This window comes from Diceros bicornis, chromosome 30 (assembly GCF_020826845.1).
Source record: "Diceros bicornis minor isolate mBicDic1 chromosome 30, mDicBic1.mat.cur, whole genome shotgun sequence".
NCBI classification, from domain to species: Eukaryota; Metazoa; Chordata; class Mammalia; order Perissodactyla; family Rhinocerotidae; genus Diceros; species Diceros bicornis.
In genome coordinates, this window is record NC_080769.1 from 7,424,673 (window position 1) to 7,447,397 (window position 22,725).

A 22,725-nucleotide genomic window follows, 5' to 3' on the forward strand; every position below is an offset into this window, starting at 1 on the left:
TATTTCAGACAAGGTTATCTCCCTTTGGGAACAAAACTGTCTTATTAGCTGGATTACCTCATCTTCCTTTGGGGGATACAGATGGCCCACGTGGCAGGTTACCTCATTGATGCTGACCAGAAAATCCCAGAATGACCTGTTAAGATGACATTCCTGGGGAAGGTTGAAGCTGCAGTCAGGTTAGGTATTAAGCCTGGTTTAGTGATGTGGGCCTAGCAAAACGAACTCTATTTTGGGTCTGTGGTTTTCTTTTTAATAATAGTTTATAATCAAATAACTAAAGTATTTTTAATGGGAAACCACAGCTATATGTGTTAATTTTCTAACCAATAATTTTCCGAAGTATGCAATACATTTTTATAAACCATACAAAATTAATTTTCTCAATTCTGTTTCTCTATAAAATGACAAGTCATATTACAGCCTGTAGTGTCATTGTATATCAATCTGGAGAGGGTTTTCCAGTATGACAGTGTAGGAAATGGACTAGGTTGGTTTAAAAATATGAGGAGCTCCACTGATCCACTCCGCAGTGAAACTGGTGAAAATTACTTTAAAATAATCATTTAAAGACTCTGAAAACTGTCCTAAGGGGAAGCAGCAAATCAGGAATAGCTTTTCAAGAAAATCAATGGAAATTTTGTGAGAAAGGGGAGAGTGTGTGGGATTTGAACAACGCTCACTCTCAGCTCAGCAAGTGAACACTCCTCTCCAGAGTGCTGCACCCTGAACGAGAGTACAAGTTTTTCTCTCCCTAAGCTTCCAGAACAAGAATTTTCTCCTAGGATGAGCAAGACTTCAACATTACCCATCTTGCCCTCAGCTACCTTTTACTGAATTTAAGTCCTTCATTGGTTCACATGAACAGTGGGGACACGCTTCTTGTACCCAGCCCCTTCTCATGGTACAGGGGCTCTGCTGTGCTCATGCTTTGTTGAGAATACTGAGCACTGACCACTCTTTTCCCAGCTCATGAGGTGGCTGTAACGAGACCATCAAGAAGACCTCTGGCTGCTGTCTCTCCACTGATCTCCCCTGATCACTCAGCCTCTAAAATGGGATTGTCACCCAGAGAGGCTTCCCATTTTCTCCACCACAGCTCCAGAGTTGTGGCACAGAGATTTTGCCTGAATACGGGAGAGAAGCCAGCCATAAGAGAAAAAACTCTTCATTCCTTTGGGAAGGCCAGCAAAAGATCATGAAAAGTTCAAGTCAAAGGACATTCTATAGAAAGCGGAGAATGAGGTGAAAGGCAATTAGTATATTTGTGTATTTAATGAACATACGGCTTAGTCTATAGGCTGACTAGTTTTCTGAAAGAACCAGAAAATTAGACTGCTAGGGTGACCCTTCTCAGGGTCAGAACAAGTATCAAGCTGTGACTTCAGAAAGTAATGCAGCCAGAATTTCACTGGACTGTTGGGCAGAGCAAGTCATGCCCCACCCCCCAACCCCCAGGACATTGGTGAAAAGAGTAGAGCAATCAGCCAGCAATTCATCTAGTTTAACCATGTATTGTGTCCATGAAGGAGGAAGAGAGCCTTACCAGTACCACTGTCTTATGACGGTAGACATACCTGAAACTGATACCGGCTCAACACAAAGTTAGCGTAAGGGAAGCCATCTTATAGAAGAAAGCCATGTTGGACCTATGAATAACCCTGACTCACCAGCCCCTTTGAATCTTTGCTTTAGTTTGCCTAGATAAGTAAGGGTCTGTCTCTGGGGGATTTGCAGGCTCTGTAGATTTTATGGCCCTCCCAGCTGTGATAAGATGATAAAACTTTGTTTTTTTGAGTTCTCTAGGAATGTGATGCCCTCTGGGCAGAGATTCTATGCTGATATCCATGACAACTGAAAGATCTGATGTGACAACTCCCAGTCTGCAACACCAAGGGGTTGAACATTTCCTAACCCCCTCCCCTATAACCCACTAGCCTATATAACTGCTTCAAGATTCTGTGCCCCCGAAGATGGCTCTTTTGGACATTAGTTGGCCATCTTCCCCCTTGCTAGCAAGCTGTAATAAAAAGTCCTTTTTCTCCTATCACCTTGCCTCTTGGCTTTTGGCATGTCTTGCAGTGGGCAGACGACCCCCCTTGAGTGGTAACAAAACCATGCCTGATTCTAGGAGCTATATCAGAGGTTTCACTCTGTGTGGAGGATGCAGACTTAACTAAAATAATCCACCTAGTTAATGAACAAATAAATAAACTAATAACAATAAAAAGTCCCTGTAGGAAGGGGACTAGGACCCAGAGTTTCTGTAACATGTTGCCTAAAATGTCTGCTTTGCATCGAAAATAAGAGACATCCAAAGATACAGAAATGTAGGAACTATACACTGGGGGAAAAAATTGAAAAAATAACCCAACTGCTACAGGCAACTCCAGTAAAGTTAACAGTTGCTGTCTCTTCAGAGGAGGTGGAGGTCAGAAGGCAGAGAGATAACATTTTAAAAGTGGACAAAGAAAAAATGTTTCAACCAAGAATCCTATATTCACCAAAACTACCATGTAAAATATAAAAATGGAATAAAGACTTTCCCAGATTAATAAAAACTGAGAAAATATATAAATAGGAAATTTCCTTCTGAGATTACTGAAGGAATTCTTAAGGTTGAAAGCAAGTGACCCAGGATGGTAATTAATATTGACATAAAAATGCCAGTATAAGTAATTATGTAAATATGAAAGACAAAATAAATACCTATATTATTCTTCTCTTAGCTGTTATCAAAGGAATTGTATAAAATACTGTGTTCAATGTCCTGTTGTGCTTATTCCATATAGAAATGTAATATATGTGTAATTTGTTTCTCATTAGAAGCACAAAGGTCCTGGGTGGTAGCAAAGATGTGTTGGGCTAAGGAAGTGAGTACAGATGGTAAAGAAATAAGTGGAACAATATGGTATTGAGTTATATCATAAATAGATATAATCTCCATAACAATAATTCCACAGAAATGGCAAAAGGGAATAGAGCTATAGATGAGTAAAAATTCCATGTATCATTGGAATTAAACTAGTATAAATTCAAAGCTTATTCTTATGTATTAAGATGTATGTTAAATAAAGGAGCATCCTGTAAAAAAAAGAACTTCAATCTATAATGAAGTCATTTAAAAATTAAATGCTACATTAGAACATACATTAATTAATGCAATAGAAAGCCAAAAAGGAGAAGAGAAACTAAAAAGTACAGAGAATTGTAGAAAATGAAAAGTAAAATGGCAAGTGTAATTGCAACTATGTCAGTAATACTAAATGTGAATGGATTATATTATCCAAACAGGAGGAAGAGATTGTCACTTCAGATGTAAACAATAAATAAAACCATGATCTAATTAAATATATGCTATGTACAGGAAACACACTTTAGAATCAAAGATACAAAGAGATTGAAAGTAAAACTCTGGAAAGGTACATGTGTGAACAGCACACACAAGATACCTGGAGAGGTGATACAAATTTCTAGCAAAATAGACTTGAAAACAAAGACTATTACTAGAGATAATGAAAAACATTATATCATAACTAAAATGTCAAAGTTTAGTCTGCATCTAATATAGTAGAAAAATAAATTTATAGCCTTTAATGCCTATACTAAGGAAGAAGAGAGGTCTCTAATCAATAACTTAACCTTTCACCTTAACATTTAAATAATGAGGTACCAAACTCAAAGCAAGGAGAAAAGGAAATAATAAAAATTAGAGCAGAAATTTGTGAAACAAGGAATGGGAAAACTATGGAGAAAATCAATGAAATGATAAGTGAGTTCTATGGACAGATTAACAAAATTGATAAATCTTTAGCTAGATTGACCTAGAGAAAGTGGGGGAAGATTCATATTCATACAATCAGAAAGAAAGAGTGAGATTACTACTGACATTCCTGATCTAAAAAAGATCATAAAATAATTCAATGAATGATTGTATGGCAACAAATTGGATAACTAAGATGAAATGGACAAATTCCTCAAAAGACATAAACTACCTAAATCAAGAATAAATGGGGGCCGGCCCCGTGGCTTAGCGGTTAAGTGCGCGTGCTCCGCTACTGGCGGCCCGGGTTCGGATCCCGGGCGTGCACCGACGCACCGCTTCTCCGGCCATGCTGAGGCCGCATCCCACATACAGCAACTAGAAGGATGTGCAACTATGACATACAACTATCTACTGGGGCTTTGGGGAAAAAAAGGAGGAGGATTGGCAATAGATGTTAGCTCAGAGCCGGTCTTCCTCAGCAAAAAGAGGAGGATTAGTATGGATGTTAGCTCAGGGCTGATCTTCCTCTCTCACACACACACACACACACACACACACACACACACACACAAATAAAGAATAAATGGAAAATCTGAATAGAACTATAATAAGTGAAAGGATGGAAATAATAATCAAAGAACTACTCACAAAATAAGGCTGGGCCAAGATTGCTTCATTACAGAATTCTCCAAATCATTCAAAATTTATTTAATACCGATTCTTCACAAACTCTTTAAAAAATTAAAATGGAAAGAACACTTCATACTCACATTGTGAGGCCAGGACAGCAAATGCCAGCAAACCTAATCCAGCAATATATAAAAAATTATATATGATGACCAGGTGGGATTTATTCCAGGGATGAAAGTTTGGGTAACATCTCAAAATCCATTTATGTAACAAAGGATATCAATAGATTATAAGCAAAAATGGCAGATCATTTCAGTAGACTCAGGGAAAGTAATTGACAAAATCCAGTACACTTTCATGATTAAAGCACTCAGATGACCAGGAACAGAAGGAAATTTCCTAACATCATAATGAGCATCTATGGAAAACCCACAGCTAATATATTTAATGGTGAAAGACTGGATGCTTTCCCCTGAAGATAAGGAACCAAAGATGGATGTCTGCTCTTGCCATTTCTGTTCTAGAATATATTGGAAATTTTAGCTGGAGCCATTATGCAGGAAAAGGAAATAAAATATGTAAAGATTGATTAGAAAGAAGTAAAACTATCACTACTTCCAGCTGAGATATCTTGTTTTTAGAAAACTCTGAGTCCACTAAAAATTTATTAGAACTGATAATTAAGGTCAGCAAAATGGTAGAATACAAGATCAAAATCATTTTATCAAAAATAAAAATCAATTGTATTTCTGTGCACTTGCAATGAACAATTTGATAATGAAATTAAGAAATGCATTGATAAAATCAAAAGGAATAAAATACTTAGGAATAAATTTAGTAAAAGAAGTACAAAATAAATACTCAGAAAACTGAAAAATATGGTCAAAAGACATTAAAAATGTGTAGAAAAAGGGAAACATTCCAATTTCATGGATCAGAAGACTTAACATTGTTGAAATGGCACTGTTCCCTAAATGATGTGAGATTCAGCACATACCTGTCACGATCTCAGCTTATTCCTGTATACAAATTAGCAAGCTCTTTCATAAAATTATGTGGACTTGCAAGGGAACCTGAATAGCCAAAGCCATCTGGAAAAAGAAAAACAAAGTGGTAGGACTAACATTTCGTGATTTCAAACTTTGTTGTATGCAATGGTAATCAAGAGAGTGTGGTACCAACACAAGGAGAGACATACAGATTTGTCGAATAGATTGAGATTTGAGAAATAAACCCATACATCTGTAGTCAACTGATATTTGAAAAAAATGCCAAGTATGTGGCAAGAATTTTTTTTTTTTTTTTGCTGAGGAAGATCTGCTCTGAGCTAACATCTGTTGCCAATCCTCCTCTTTTTTTTTTTTGCTTTTTCACTTGAGGAAGATTATCCCTGAGCTAACGTCTGTGCCAGTCTTCCTCTACTTTTGTGTCTGTGGGACACCTCCACAGCCTGGCTGGTGAGTGGAGTAGGTCTGTGCCTGGGATCTGGACCCGTGAACCTGGGTCACTGAAGTGGAGTGTGCAGAGCTTGAACCATTCAGCCACAGGACTGGGCCCAAGAATATTCTTTACATAAGTTGGTGTTATGTCAAGTGGATAGCCATATGGAAAAGAAAGAGGTTTTATCCTTATATGACACCACATACAATAATTTACCAGAAAGGATAAAGACAAACAGAAGAGTAAACAATAACATACTTAGATAAAACATAGGAAAAAAATTCCTGACCTTGGATTTGGCAAAGAATTATAGATAAGTTGCCAAGAGCAAAAACAGAAAACATAAAAAAAAAGGTAATTTGGACTTCGTCATGTTAATGACTTTTGTGTTTCAAAGGACACCATCAAGAGAGTGAAAACACCCTTTGGAACGCTTGTGCACTATCACTGGGAATATAAAATTACGTTGATAGTATGAAATACAACATGGCAATTCTTCTAAAAATTGCAGTTACCATCTGAACTAGCAATTCTACTTTTCAAAATTGAAGTAGATTTAAAATTAGGGACTTAGACATATGTCTACTCGTGTTTATATTAGCGTTATTTGTCACAATAACCACAAGGCGGAAGTTACCCAGTGCCCTTCAGCAGATGAACGGATCAAAAAAATTTGGCATATACTTAACAGTGGTATATTACTCAACTTTAAAAATAAAGCTAATTCTGACATGCTATAACTGAACTGTACACTTACAAAATGGTGAAAATGTAAATTTTATGGTATGTGTATATTACCACAATTAAAAATAAAATTTTTAAGGCAAGAGTGTAAAAACAACCCACAGAATGGAAAATATTTTTATAAGTCATATATCTGATAAGAAAGTGGTATATCAAAAATATGTAGAGCGAGGCTGGCCCAGTGGTGTAGTGGTTAAGTTTGCATGCCCTACTTCGGTGGCCCAGGGTTCATGAGTCAGATCTAGGGCACGGACCTATGCACTGCTCATCAGTCCATGCTATGGCAGCATCTCACGTACAAATTAGAGGAAGACTGGCACAGATATTAGCTCAGCAACAATCTTCCTCAGGGAAAAAGAGGAAGATTGGCAACAGATATTAGCTCAGGACCAAACTTCCTCATCAGAAAGAAAAAAAATCTAAAGACCTCTTAAAACTTAATTATGAAAAGTCAAATAACTCTATTTAAATATGTCAAAGGATCTGAATATACTGTTTTCAAGGAAGATAGAGAAATGGTTATGAGGATATGAAAAGATACTGAACATTGTTAGATATCAAGGAAATGCAAATCAAAACCCCAGTGAGATACCGCTTCACAACCACTGTGATGGCTAAAATCAAGACCTGAGGTAATAAGTTTTGATGAGGATATATTTAGAAATTTGTACATGTGTGTTGGGAATATAAAATGGTATAGTCACTGGGAAAAGGTCTGGGAGTTCCTCCAATATAAAACCTAAAATTACCATATGACCCATCAACTCCACTCCTAGGTGCTTTTGTGTGTGTGTGGTGAGAACAGCTAATCCACTGTCTTAGCAAATTTCAACTATACAAATTGTATACGCCTATCAAATCATCACATTGTCATCTTTAAATATATGCAATTTTATTAGCTAGGGATAAATCTAGGGCTATGGGGAAGAGTGTCCAGGTGCATGCCACATTTGTATAACGATTTGTTTTTCTTATATCAGTGAAAATAGAAATCAATTGCCTTAGATTCATATATTATAGCAGTTAACATTTGAAAGGTCTCTAGGGACACAGGCAAAAACTAATCTAAAATACATTTCCTTCCAGTGTAAGATTCACTCCTGAAACTTGAATAAGTTGTATGTCACGCCCTGTGGTTAGACTGAGGAGAGATCTTGCATTCAGGCTAGGGTTCTGGGATTCAAACTTTCCACCAGAGGCAGGTGCTCTGGGATTCTCTATCTTAAGCACCAAATGAGTGGGATGGGAAAGGGATGGGTGGAAGGCTCATCGCTAGCTAGGATCACAGATTAAAATGGAGCCTGACTCTTTATTACAGATGGTGAGGTCACATTCAAATGTGTTCCTAAACAAGGGTCACAGTTCCATGATTGGCCTGGCAGGCTTACGAGAAGCCCTTGACACCTAGAGGCCATGAGACCCTCTTGTTTCAGCATGGCCTGGCCTGGGCCACCCTAATGGTCTGTACTTTCTCCATTTGAAACTCAATCAGGAGTTCCCAATGCACACTGGTTGCCCACAAGTTCACAAAGAATTGGGTGAAAATGGTGAAGGCAGCCCCAAGCCAGGAAAAAATTCTGTCTAAATGCAGATGTGCCAGGTGAGTCAGGTTGCAGCCACCTGCCCACTGTCACTCAGGCACAGGGGGCGGGGCCTTCTGGACTGGCCAGTCAGAGAAGCCGCTGGGGCAGGTGCATAGGGCAATGCACCGCACCTGCGAGCACCTCCCTTATAGCTCCTGCCATGCTCCAGATTGATTGTCACCTGCGTTAACAATCCCTGGTGTCTCTACCACAGCCGCTGTCACGCTGTGATCTGCACTGGCTGTGTGAGTCATAGGAAGGACTCAGGGGACCCAGGGGACCTAGAAATGGTGAGTGTGTGGCCCTGGGGGTGAGGAGACGGAGAGGAGGGGCTGGTTGGAATAGGCTGTGGGGAGACGTGGTCTCACCGCGGTCACCTCCAGAGGCTGTGGACCCAAGACCACAGGTGGGGCTGCTGGGACTTAGTCCCCTTAGCATGGGGGCTGGGCTGGCAGCCAGGATTCTGGGTGTCCTGTCCGTAACTGTGTGTGGTGACATGAGCCCCAGAGCCTCTCTGGGCAGCTCTGTACCTGCAGCCCAGCCTCTCCCAAGATTGTGTGGTGACCTTGGGGAGGGTCATCAGGGACTATCATGACTTGGTCTCCGGGGTTTTTGTGTAGGAAGTGCTGTGGTCTGTGGACTCCTCAGTCCCTCCTATCTCCCCAGGGGGCACCCATTTTCTCCTCAATTTTCCAGATATTTGGGGAACAGGGTCTCAAATCCACTGCCCTGTCCCTCCAGCATAGCTCTTCCTAGGGCTGACAGTAAGTCTAAATTTTCAGGTCCCTCCCCACATTCCCAAAGCCAACTTCCCCTCCTGATTCACAGCATCATCATCAACTATTTGTCCTCTGAGGTGCATTTCAAACAGACCTAATACTTTAACTGTTTATCGTTATTCCCCAGAGCCACGGATGGATCTTTTTTAAAGATTATATTTGTCTGTGGATATTTTACATGAGAAGAAAGCAGAAAATAACCGCCTGGAACTACACTGCATGAAATCCTTGTGCCCCTCCCCCCAGGATCTTTCTGGGCACAGACAGCCTTTGGGGAGTCCTTGGGTGGAGGTTCCTCTTGAAAAACATTCTTGGGTGGTCTGTCCCATTGGTATTGTCCCTCCCTAGTTTTGTGACATAGAAAAAATGTATTCCCTTATTTAAGTCTCCATTTTTCTTTAAGGGTAAATGTATTTAATCAATAGAGCTTGGAAGACAACATAAAATAGTTCCAAACAGGCAACAAAGAGGTGAATTTCAGAAAAAAATATAATATTCCTGTATTACATTCCATTTGTTAAGAATACTTGTTTCACTCCTTCTTCCCCTGAATGTGTGTAGTAAGTTTCTGAGGTCTGTTCTTTACTTTTGGATGTTTTCAAGTGAAATTCCAGGGCTTAGACATGCAGACCACAAGTGTTTAGGTGTGATTTCTTGCCATGGAAATAATGTCACCCAGGACCAGGAACAGAATTTGCAAGCCGAAAATATGTATCTTTGGCATAAAGGCAATTTTGAACTGATGATTATTTAAAAAACAGCAGACACAGGAAAAGCTCTGAAAACCTAGAAGAAGTTACCCTTTTGTAAGAGAAATTTACATTTATAAAGGAAATGTCCATTTGTAGTCGTGCCTCCATCTCTGTGCCAGGAAGCAAGGATGACTCTAAACCTCTAGAAACTGTTATCAGTTGAAGGCAATAACTTAAATCTGTATTACAAGTTTACCTTTGTTTACTGTGCTTTTCCTGGTAACCTCCCATAACTAACCCGAGCTTAACTACTGGATGTTAAAGCTATTTTTCAGGGGAGATGAGCCAACCAGGAGCATATGCAGAAGAGAACATTTTGATCTGCCAATCAAAACTCATCCTTCTAGGGCCTCTGCATACCAGCTGGCCCTCTCTGCTCCCTTAATCCTCACTCCATACTTTGGATGGGGGAGACAGAGTTGAGCGCCTGTCCTTCTGTCTCCTTGCCAGTTGATTGTACGAAAAACTGTTTCTTTCCAAGACTAGTGTCCCACGATATCAGCTTTTGTGTGCATCAGGTGGTGAGTCCTTGCTCAGTAACAGTAATGATTAACTGACTTTTTTTTCTGAAAGGGACAGATACTTGGGGTTTTGTAGTTGAACTAGTAAAAGTGCCTTACAATTTTCTTCCCTATTTTCCATGGAAAGGCAGGGTTTAAGTGATTTTGCAGGATTATTCAAACACTAGGTTTGTCTCATTTAACAATGATGTTCCAAAGCATCTCCAGTGGGGAGCAGAGGCCCACAGTCAGAGACCCAAGCTAAGGCCCCCTTGGGCCTGCAAAGGGAAGGACTTGAAGGCTCAGTTCATTGTTCCTGGGGAGCCTCCTCCTGCAGGTGTCCTACTGCTCACACCCCCCATGGAAGGAGCCCCTATACTGAGAGGAGCTGCAGAGCCCTGGAAAGCTGGGGCTGCACGTGCTCATGGGGTCAGGCAGTGATGCCCTTTCTGAGGTTGTGGTTGTGGTTCCTTAAGCCTGGACATTTTAGAAATTGTTTGAATTTTGCATCCACACTGTAGGTGCACTGAGAGTGCAATTTGTGCACATTGAGAAAGTCTGTGAAGATCAGATGTTCTGTCTGCTGGACAAAGAGTTTATGAATTTGGGGGTTCATTTTGGTTAGGACCTTAAACTGAACCATGCTGAGCATGTCCTCACTTGTGAGAAGGGAAGCCTGGGAGAGGCAGTGCTTCCATGCTCACAGGAGAGGGGAGGGTGTGTGGAGCTCCCAGAGTTCACTCCTGTGGCTGCTCAGGTGCCCCACCCCCCTCCACCAGGGGCTGGCCCTCTCTAGAGGTTACATCTCAACCGGCAGTGTTTAGACCCTAAATTTTGGGAATATGGTCAACTTTCTGAGTGTGGGTTTTCATTCTGAACTCTGAGCAAGCAGGCTGCTTCTCGGAGCTGATTCCTATCTTTGTGTTTCTGTCCTTGGATTCCTTTATCAATTAAAGATTCTAGCCCTTTGATTCTAGTTTCCATTAGCACTTGGGGTTTTCAGATGTAAGTTGATTGAGAGATATGATGTAAGATAAGAAAATTGTTGAACCAAATAGGAGTTTTTGTTCCTTTAAAGAGAACCTTAAGGTGTGAGATGGGTATATTTAAGTTCACAGTTGTATCTTCCAATTTTAGGTCAGTTTTTCTGTCCATGTCCCTAGAAACCTTTGACATTTAAAAGTCTATACTATTCCTAAGGCAGATGAATTCCTATTTCAATGGATGTGAGGAAAAAGCACTTGAATTTCTATTTTCAGTGATATGAGGAAACAGGTCAAAGCTTATGTAGATCTTTGGAATTCCTAGTTTATTTAGGGCTTAATTGCAAACCCCTAATGTCTTATAATACCTTACTCCTTCCTGAAAATATCCCCAGTGTGCAATATACTGGAGGGACAAACTATCATGCCCCTTGCCCTTTTTGTTAGAAAGGGATTGATACATTTTGTATTGTCTGCAGTTTTGTATCCATTAGTGTTTAAAGGATTATATCTTGGAGTGGTTTCCTATGTAGAAATGTTAAAATTAATTTTATAAAGCCGAAGTTAAATAAAAATAATGACCAAGCATAAGAAAAAATAGTGTATATAAATTTCTCTCCTTATTTTAAATAAATAATGCATGAGAAGGTTTAAAAAATTCCTATGTAAGGAAACTAACTTAAGGAGACTCCCTGCCTGCACGTGCTGCCTCACTCCTCTGCTCTCACTCCAGCCCCCCTAAAATGACCAGTTTTGATCACTGCTTCATCATCCTGTTAGTGTTTATGTAAAAATAAGCCAGTGTGAATGCTTATTTTCTTACCCCTGTTTGTTCTTATAATGAGTGTCCAGTGTCCACATAGTTGACTACTGAAAACTTAACCCTCACCCTAGGCCTTCTTGTCTGGACGGGCTGATGAGAAAGCCTGGAGGCTCCTGCACTGTGAGCTGCTGCTTGCTGGGCAGCTCCTCCTGTGAGCTGTGCTGCCCTGTGTGCATTGTTGACCCACCACGCCTGGTTCTATATACACAGGACTCCAAGTTCACAGTTTTGCTAATTACCTGTCCTTTGGAAGCAGGGGTATGAGAATGGGGCCATCCTTATTGTGCTCTTCGGTCCTATGTCTGGGGCAGAATCTGTGAGTTTACCGTGAAGGTGAGACTAAGGCTGGGGTCACCTTGACATTAGGGGATGTCTGGGGTTATGAGGATGATTATACTCTGTGAATGAGGTAAACCCATTAGATGGCCACTCCTTAAAGAGCAGTTATTTCAGAGAGAAAGAAAAACACAGGAAAATGCAGCCAGTAGGTGTTGAGGTTCCAGAGGGCTCTCCAGGACCATTGAGTAACTGCTGCTGCTGCCCCTGTGTCTATTGCAACAAAGATCCTGACCCTCTGGGTTATAGTGGACAGCACACACAGTCTGAGTTTGGCCCAGCAAAGGGATTAGTTCAAACCCAACTTAAGCCCGGGTTCCTTAAACTCTGTAAAGCAAGCATTTTTCATGGAGGAGTCCTCTAACCCTGTTGGCAGTGATTTGAGGCTCTCTGGAGGAGGGCCTTATGTTCTTCATAGGCTGTGATGCAAGAACCTGCCCTGGTCCCCACACTATATGCCGTTAGAGCTGCCATTATCATCTCATACTGAGATCTCTTGAAAATAGAGTCTCTGAGAAGCACTGAGCATGTGACGCTCTACCAAGGCACCTGTTATGCCTTAGTGCTGGAAACAGCACCCTGCCAGCTCTGCCCAGCTGCTGACACTTGTGATATGAAGGAGCCTAACCTTGGCCCTGTAGCTTATGCCACCTGCAGGAAGGGCGTGACCTTTATTCACTTCATTGAATGATGCTGTGGTGATGAAGGAAGTCACCCCTCTCCCAGACACCTTGGTTTCCTGGGGAGTTCCTTGGGATTAACTGAATGCACAGCTCTGGAGAGTGCAGACTTGAATGACAATACACATTTGTACGTGACGGAGCTCAGTGGAGAGTTGCTGCTCTTCATCCTTTAATTGGGACATCTCTGATGAACCGAACCCAAGTGTCACCAGAGCTATCCAAACATTAGTCAGTCATCTTACTACTGGCCAAAAATTGGGCTCATCTGCATATTTTCACAAGGACTTAGATGATTGTCTAAGAGATGACCCTTTGTGGTAAAAGAACTCTGAGAATCTCTTGACTCAGAGATTATAAGAATAGAAACCAACATAACACTTGTCTGTACGTTATTAGGTCTACAATACAAAGACTCACCAGGATGCTCGTTATCTACCTTGGAGTTCTGACACTGCTCATAGTAACCATGGCACCTCTCAGAGTATACTGTGCTGTGGTCTCCAACAAGTTTCACCTCCCTTACGGGTCTCAGCCTCATAGAGCACCATACTGGCTTATGGAAATCAGTTGAATGAGAAATGTCCTGTTTCAGTCATCAGGGATGAATTCTAATGAGTCTGTCTTCATCTATTTTTTGCAAGACTTCAGCTTTTTTAGAATGGTTTCAGTTTTACAGAAGAATTGATCAAAATTCACATAGTTTCCATATAACCTCTCTCTCTGTATCTGCTGTTTGCACTATTTTTCACTTTTTGTATTACTGTGGTACATTTTTTTTTACAATTTCTAACCCATATTGATGCATCACAGTGCTCAGTGTACATTAGCATTGACTCTGTGTTGTACAATGTGTGGGTTTTGAGAAATGTATAATAACATGGATCCATCATTTGTGTATCACAGAGTGTGGTTTCACTTCCCTAAAAATCCTCTGTGCTCCACATATTGATTCATCCCTCCCTCCATCCCACAAGTTCTTCACAACCAAAGGTCTTCCTACTGGCTCATGCTGTTGTCTTTTCCAAAATGTCATATACTTGGAATCATACACTATATAGCCTTGTCGCATTGGCTTCTTTCCTTTAGACATATCTTTTTAAGCTTCCTCCGTGTTTTCATGGCTTGATACCTCATTTCTTTTTATCACTGAACAGTGTTTCATTGTATGGATACACCACTGATTGTTGATTATTCAACACTTGAAGGACATCGTGTTTAGAACTCTGTCTTGCCAATTATGAATAAAGTGCCTGTAAACATTCATGTGTAGGTTTTGTGTGAGCATAAGGTTTCAACTGATTTGGAAAAATACCAGGGAGCCTTAATGCTGGTTCTTACTCTATTTAGCAACAGTGTATTTTGTTTAGAAAGAAACTTCCTGTCTTCCATTGTAGGTGTGCCAAATTCTATTTCCACCATCAATGAATGAGGATTACCTGTAGGTTCACATCTTCACCAATAGTTGGTGTTCTGAGTGTTTTGTATTTTAGGCATTTAATAAGTGTTTAATGATTCCTCATTTTTGTTTTATTTGCAATTTTCTAATGATATTTGATGTGGAGCATGTGTTCATATTGCTTATTTCCCATCTATATATCTTCTTCAGTGAGCTGTCTGTTCAGATCTTTTGCCCATTTTCTAATTGTGTTGTTTGTTTTCTGACTGTTGAGTTTTAAGAGTTCTTTGGATATTTTTTTTTTTTAAGATTTTTTTAATTTATTTATTTTCCCCCACAGCCCCAGTAGATAGTTGTTTGTCATAGTTGCACATCCCTCCAGCCGCTGCATGTGAGACGCGGCCTCAGCATGTCCGGAGAAGCGGTGCGTCGGTGCGCCCCCGGGATCCGAACCTGGGCCGCCAGCAGCGGAGCGCACGCACTTAACCGCCAAGCCACGGGGCCGGCCCTGGATATTTCTAATACCACTTATTTACCAGACAAGTGTTTTACAAAGATTTTCTTTTATTCTGTAAGTTATGTTTTTATTATCTTAACACTTTCTCAGAGCAGGAGTTTTTCATTTTACCGAAGTAAAGTTTTTGTGTTTTTTTTGATGGACCTTGGTTTTTGGTTTTCTATCTAAAAATTCATCTCCAAACCTAAAGTCGTCTAGATTTTTCTCTCTTATCTTCTAGGAGCTTATTCCTTTGGCATTTAATTACATTGAGATCTGTGACGTGTTTTGACTCAATTTTTGTGAAAGGTGTATGGCCCGTGTCTACATTCAATGTGTGTGTGTGTGTATTTGCATGTGGATATCCATTATTTCCACCACTATTGGTTTAGAAAAATTTCTTGTTCATTTGCATTGCCTTTGTTTCTTTGTGAAAGATCACTTGAGTATATTTGTGTGGGTCTATAAGGAAAGCAATTAACTCACATCTCCTTCAGCCTTGCTGTCCTCTCTTATTAATTGTACGAGTTATTTCTGTTGTTGTGAATTCTTTCAGATGTCTCACAATCATGCCATATGGAAGAAATGTTATGAATTTAGCTACAGAATTCATGAAGATCTTCCATCTCAAAAAGTGGAAGTTCCCCTCTATTACTAGTTTATCATAAATGAATGTTGGATTTTATCAAATCCTCTTTTATTTCATTTCCTCTTGCTTTCCTTTTTTATATTAGTAATATCTGTCTTCCCTGTTTTCTTTGTTTTCTTGACTGTTTATCAATTTTATTAGTCTTGTCTAAGTACCAGCTTTTTTTGTTTTCATTTTCTCTATTGATTTCCCACAATGACATAGATTTCTTTTCTAATTTTTACTAGTTCTTTTACTGTGCTTACTTTGGATTTTCTTGGCTCTTCCTTTTATTGTTTCCTAAGATAGATGCTTACTTTAATGATTATAGATCTTTGCTTTTTCCATTGTGTTTGTTCAGTGGCATACATTTCCCTCTAGACACTGCTTTTGCTGCATACAAGAATCTTTTGTACGTTGTATTTTCATTTCATTTGGTTCAAAATAAATTTTCGTTTCTTTTGAGACTTCTTTGATCTTAAGTATTATTTAGAAATGTATTGTTGAATGTTCACATATTTGGGGGTTTTCCAGCTTTGTTGTTATTGACCTCTCTGTGAATGCCTGGGTGGTGTGAGAATATATTTTGTATGATTTCTGTTCTTTCAAATTTGATAAGATTGTCCTTTTTTTCCCAGAGGTTGTTGAATTCTCCAACTATTGAACTGGATTCATCTATTTCTCCTTGCCTTATATATTTTACCGGTCTGTTGTTACGCATGTACACATCAAGGATGGCTGTGCCTTCTAGGAGAATAGACACCTTTATCAGTATGTAATGTCCCTCTCTATCTCTGAAATTTCCTTGGCTTGAAATCTGCAGTGTCTATAATTCATAGACCTATGCCAGCTTTCTTTTGATCTGTGCTGGCATGGGATATTTTTCTCCATCCATGTACACTGCATCAGTCTGTGTCTTTATATTGGAAGGGGTTTCTTGTAGACAGTATATAACTCAGTTGTTTTTGAAAAATCTGATATTACTATATCCTTCAATTTTATTGAGACCATTGTTGATTAAAGTGTTTTTTGATACAGCTGGATTAGTATTTAGCACCTCTTTCACTTTTTTTTATCTTGCTCTTGTTGTTTGTTTCTTTTTGTCTTCCACCATTTTTCCATGTTCTCTGGCTGAAATAGAGCATTTTATCTGATTCTTTTCTTTCCCCTCTCTTAGCATATCAATTACACATTTTTTATTAAGCTCTTTTAGTGGCTGCTGTTGAGTTTTCAGTACACATTTATAACTAACCCACATTTTCTGTCAAATAAACCTATACCACTTCACTGTGTGCAAGTACTTCATAACACACTATTCCCAATTTCTTCCCCGTGCTTTGTCATATTATGGTCATTTATTTCACTTGTGTTAAGCTTCTCATTACCAAATACATTTTTATTTTAAACAAAGTGTCATCTGTTATATTAATTATAAATATATAAACGATATTTTACCTTCATTTTTTCTTTTTCTAATCCTCTACCTTTTTCATTTACATTCTTTCTGATAAATTTTTGAACATTTCATTCAAACTAGGTGCACTCATGAAAAATTTCCTCAATTTTTGTCTCAGGAAGTCCTAATTTTTCCTTTATTTTTTGATGGATAATTTTGCTTGACAGAGAATGTATTCAGAAGCGTATTCTACTTTGTCATTTTTCAGTGTGCTCTGTCTTTGATTTCTCTGTAGTTGAATATAATATTCTTGAGTGTGCACTTTTGAGTTTACCATGTTTATTCTTCTCTGAGTTTCCTGGATGTGCAGTTTGCTGGCTATCATTAATTTTGGGATATTTTGGTGATTATTACTTCACTTGTTTCCTCTATTACTTTCTATCTTTCTTTTCCTTCAGGTATTCCCAACATGTCTATTTTAAACCTTATGTTAAAGAGGGATGTCATAGGCTTCATGTATATTGTACTCTGTCTTTTTTGGTTTTTTTGTTTCATAATTATAATATTTGTTTCATTGTATGGCATTTCTGTCATTTCCCAACATGCTCTTGAACATGTCGTTACAGAAATATGAAATGTGATCACAGTAAAAAAGATGTAAATAATTTCCATGTGTTCATGATGCTGTTAAATTGATGAGGAAGTGTGTACAGAAAAAGATTGAGTTTTCATGATCACATCATAGAATATATGTTTGGACATGACAGAATCATGTGTAACTTTCCTAGAAATGGAGTGTAGATCCATCATGTTGTCATCCTTATGCATCCTACTCTACACATATGTGTCATGTTTTAGGACTCAGTTGCCATTGAGGATGTGGCTGTGAACTTCACCCCAGAGGAGTGGGCTTTACTGGATCCTTCACAGAAGAAACTCTATAGAGATGTGATGTGGGAAACCTTCAGCAACCTTGACTCAATAGGTAAGAATGAGGACATTCCTTCCCTTCACCAATGGGAGAACAAGTGTTTCTTGCCCATTAACATTGTGCCAAGATATAGAATGTGAAAAGAGGGGATGTTAGTAAATAAACTAGATGTGCTTATAGCTCATCATGGTCTTAGAATCTAAAACTTTTTCTATAATTTCCAATACTTTGGAATTATCTTTCTGGGTCTGCATTTCAGGAAAAACATGGGAAAATCATGATATTGAAGATCAGTACAAAAACCAAGGGAGAAAACACAGGTGAGTCACACTCAGAATAGAAGGTAATGTCTCATGTGAGAATCCTGGTATGTTATGAAATTTGAAAAAGATGCAAACAAAACGAATAACCCTTGCTGCTAATTTGGCTCTTCTTAGAAAATTTTCACCAAATATACTTTTTGAAACGTGATGTACAGGTTCAGCTTTTACAAAATAAATTCACTTGGCAACAGTTTTAATAAATCCTCTCTTTGAATATCACTGTTTGGATAATAGTAAGGCTGAAGTCCTCTTATAAAGCATTCAATATATTCAATTTTGGAGAATTCACACAAAGTGGAAAACTTTATTGTTTTCGATAAATTATAATATAACAAATATAAAATCATTAATAAAGCAACTATTAATAATGTACTTCTCATGTTTTACAGAAGTCATATGGTATTGAGACTCTGTGAAAGTGAAGAGGGTAGTCAATGTGGAGAAAACCTCAGCCTTATTCCCAATGTTGATCTGAACAAGAAAACTATTGCAGCAAAACCGTGTAAATATAGTACATTTGGAGAAGTCTTCATGCATCATTCATCCCGTAATAGGCACATCAGATGTCACCCTGAACACAAAGCATATGACTATGAAAAATTTGCAGAGAAGCCATATAAATGTAAGGAATGTGGGAAAGCCTTCATTTTTCCCAGTGGTCTTCAAAAACATGAAAGAACTCATACTGGAGAGAAACCATATAAATGTAAAAAATGCAGTAAAGCATTGACTTCTTCCAGGTCTCTTAAAATACATGAAAGAATTCATACTGGAGAGAAACCATATAAATGTAAAAAATGCAGTAAAGCATTCACTTCTTCCAGGTCTCTTAAAATACATGAAAGAATTCATACTGGAGAGAAACCATATAAATGTAAAAAATGCAGTAAAGCATTCACTTCTTCCAGGTCTCTTCAAACGCATGAAAGAACTCATACTGGAGAGAAACCATATAAATGTAAAAAATGCAGTAAAGCATTCACTTCTTCCAGGTCTCTTCAAATGCATGAAAGAACTCATACTGGAGAGAAACCACATAAATGTAAAAAATGCAGTAAAGCATTCATTTATTCCAAGTCTCTTCGAGTACATGAAAGAACTCATACTGGGGAGAAACCCTATGAATGTAAGGAATGTGGGAAAGCCTTTATATCTCCCTCAAACCTTCGAGCACACTTGGTCTGTCACACTGGAGATGGACCTTATAAATGTAAGGAATGTGAGAAAGTATTTGTTTCTCCTAGTGCATTTCAAAAACATGAAAGGAGTCACACTGGAGAGAAACTCTATGAATGTAAAAATTGTAGTAAAGCATTCACTTATCCCAGAACTCTTCAAATGCATGAAAGATGTCACAATGGAAAGAAACCCTATGAATGTAAGGAATGTGGGAAAGACTATGTTACTCGCGCAAACCTTCGAGTGCACATGATCACTCACACTGGAGATGGACCTTATAAATGTAAGGCATGTAAGAGAGCATTTATTTCTCCCAGTGCCTTTCGAGTACATGAAAGGAGTCACACTGGAGAGAAACCCTATGAATGTAAAAAATGCAGTAAATCATTCACTACTTCTGGTTCTCTTCGAGTACATGAAAGAATTCATACAGGAGAGAAACCTTATGCATGTAAAGAATGCAGTAGAGCATTCACTTCTTCCAGTTATATTCGAGTACATGAAAGGATTCATACAGGAGAGAAACCCTATGAATGTAAAAAATGCAGTAAATCATTCACTACTTCCGGTTCTCTTAGAGTACATGAAAGAATTCATACTGGAGAGAAACCCTGTGAATGTAAGGAATGTGGGAAAGCCTTTAGAGATCCCTCAAGCCTTCGATCACACATGATGATTCACACTGGTGATAGACCTTACAAATGTAAGGAATGTGAGAAAGCATTCATGTATCCCAGATTACTCCGAAGACATGAAAGAAGTCATGCTGGAGTGAAAACATATGAATGTAAAGAAAATGGGGAAGGTCTTCAGTTGTCATCAAATTTTCCAAATATATAAAAGAGATCATACTGGATAGAAACCCTATGAATGTACAAAATGTAGTAAAGCATTTGTTTTCCCAGTTCTCTCTCAAGACTTGAAAGAACTCATACTGAGAGAAACCCTGTGAATAACAGGAAAGTGGGAAAGCCTTTATTTATCATCCAAAGTTTTGAGGATATGGGAGAATGCACACTAGAGGAAAAACCAAGTAAATGTAATGAACATGGAAAGACTTTTGTCATCCCAGATCTTCATGAAGGCATAAAAAGAGTCCCTTGATTCGAACATCTTGGATGTGAGCAACACGGAAAAGACGTCACATGGCTTACACCATTGTATGTGAAATTCCCACTAAAAAGATATATAATTATAAGTCATAGGAGAAAGCTTGATGGAAATTAATGTGTAGGCTGTTCTAGAAAACTTGTAACATGAAAGAGTTGTTGTGAAATTTGTAAATATATTGTGTTTACCAAGAATCTTTCTTAAAGTGTGACATTGGATTCTGGATTTCTATTAAGTACTTTCAGAAATGAAGATTGAGGTGAGATAATTCTGCAAGTCAACCTTCATCAATAGTACATAAGATTACTAAGTAGTGGTTTTCCCTTAAATCAACTGATAATATTTTCTCTTGAATTTTTTAATAATGTATTCATTTTTCTGTATTTAGGGGCAATTGGAAATGACAGTTTGTATTTGTTGGGATTTTCTTACTGTCCTTTTATTGCAGTTCCCAGATATGCCTAATCCATTGTATATATTGTGCCTTTCTTAGAGAAAGCTCCTTTCCTGGGGTGGTGGGTATAGGAGCCTTTGTTTGGTTTCCATACTATTAAACAGTTGGAATAAATTTTGATGTATGGCAAATGTATCAAAGAGTATACTTTCTTGTGAATTCTTATTTTCGTATTAGGGCGTTTGCTCTTTGTCCTTCCTTCTGACTGGTATTTGGTGAATAGACTTTGCATTAAGTACAGGCCTGTGATAGGGCAACAAAATCTAGAGCGAGACATATCACCCTGTATTGTATTATGTCAATGGGGGTAATATTAAGAAGTAGATCTTTAGGAATCCATCCCCTTTGTACTTCCAAGTTGGAATTCACCAGTAGCCTCTCTTGCATGAGATTTGGAAGACAGAAGCAAACAAGGCATTAGTCAGATTTTGGAACCACCATACAGGGAGAGAGACAGTTACATAGGAGCTTTGAGGACGCCATCTTCCATCCTATTTTCTGGATTCTTTGCCCTTCTAGAAGTCAACCGTATCTTGAAAACCACCACCAACTGTTTAATTTCCATTTCCATAGAGATATATTTTCCACTGATATTTTCACATGCTTCACATCAAAGATCTATTAGAGTTAGGAATTTTCTGTATGGTCTCTTATGTCTACCGGGAACCTAATTCAGACTTTTGTGGTTGGGAGTATTCTCTGATTCTCCTCTTCTCTATATGATATCTGTATAAAGTCTAATGAGTATAGGAAACATCTTATGCTGTTAATAGTGCTAGTGAGCATGTTTTCCTGATTCACCATGACATGTACAGTGGGGCATAAACAGAAGGACATGGGAGTTTGTTTCTCTGCTGCATTGTGCAGTGGCTGCCTTGACCCAGTTCTTCCACATGAGAACAGTCACCTTTCTCATGTCAGGAAGACTGTGTTCTGTTACTTGTAGCTGAACATATTCCCTCAATGTGTTTTCAATGGTTGTTTGTATGTCATTACTACTATGTGCATTTCTTGGTGAAGTGAGCACTCCTGCAATTGTTTCATTGATATATTCTCTCAACTGTTTTCTGAGCCACTGTATGTTAATAAATATTACTGTGCTTTTCATTTCCTCAGAGAGAGACTATATTAAAATCCATTTTAATTGTGGATTTTCAGATATACTTTGCAATTTTATTAATTTAATCATTATATATGATGAGTCAATTTTATCATGTGCATACAAATTCAGGTACTTTTTCCTCAGGCAAATTGTGTTTTTTAAAGTTACAATCTTTGTCATGAAAGTAATTTCTCATTCATTCTTAACCCAAAACTTTACAATCATGGTTTTTTCAGTGCCCACTTGCCAGTGACCTGCAGGATTGCACCTCTAGTCAAGGAAGGGGGTATAATGAATTCTAGTAAGGTTGACCACAGACCATAAAGGACTGTGAGGTATAACAGTAACAGGGTGCTCAGAAGGACTTCTTGCAAGATTTTGCCGTATGTTAGATGATGTGATTCCTATTCAATGATCAGTCATTTTCTGTATTGAATCCTGTGTGGAGGCAGACTCAATTCTATCTTTGGTAAACATTTTATCTTTGGTAAACCTAATCATTGTTTTCTAGAAGGCAAAAACAATGTAGTGGAGCTAAAGTTAATTCGTAAGTCGTTCCAGTCAGTCATTTTAGTAAGGAGTAGGGAATATTACTCATTTTTATGATTTGGGATTTTATCTTTTACCACTTTTACTGTTATGGTTACAAAATACCCTTAGTCTTGTCTTGTTGTCTGTGTAACGTTGATGA

General features: G+C 38.5%; 1 protein-coding gene across 5 annotated transcripts in view; it reads left to right on the top strand.

Annotated features, from left to right (window-relative positions):
* LOC131394531 (zinc finger protein 709-like) overlaps nt 1-21,079 on the top strand; it is a 34,591-nt gene extending 13,512 nt beyond the window's left edge. For 2 of the 5 annotated variants that reach the window (XM_058525904.1, XM_058525907.1), the window contains exons 2-4: nt 17,794-17,920; nt 18,126-18,186; nt 18,579-21,079. In XM_058525904.1, the coding sequence (XP_058381887.1) occupies nt 17,794-17,920; nt 18,126-18,186; nt 18,579-20,208 (1,818 nt within the window). In that variant the 3' untranslated portion in view covers nt 20,209-21,079. Of the gene's footprint in view, nt 1-7,910; nt 8,454-14,755; nt 14,987-16,179; nt 16,311-17,793; nt 17,921-18,125; nt 18,187-18,578 lie in introns of those variants that run through there. The other 3 variants (XM_058525906.1, XM_058525903.1, XM_058525905.1) reach the window with 3 other exon arrangements.
* Nucleotides 21,080-22,725: the final 1,646 nt, after the last annotated feature.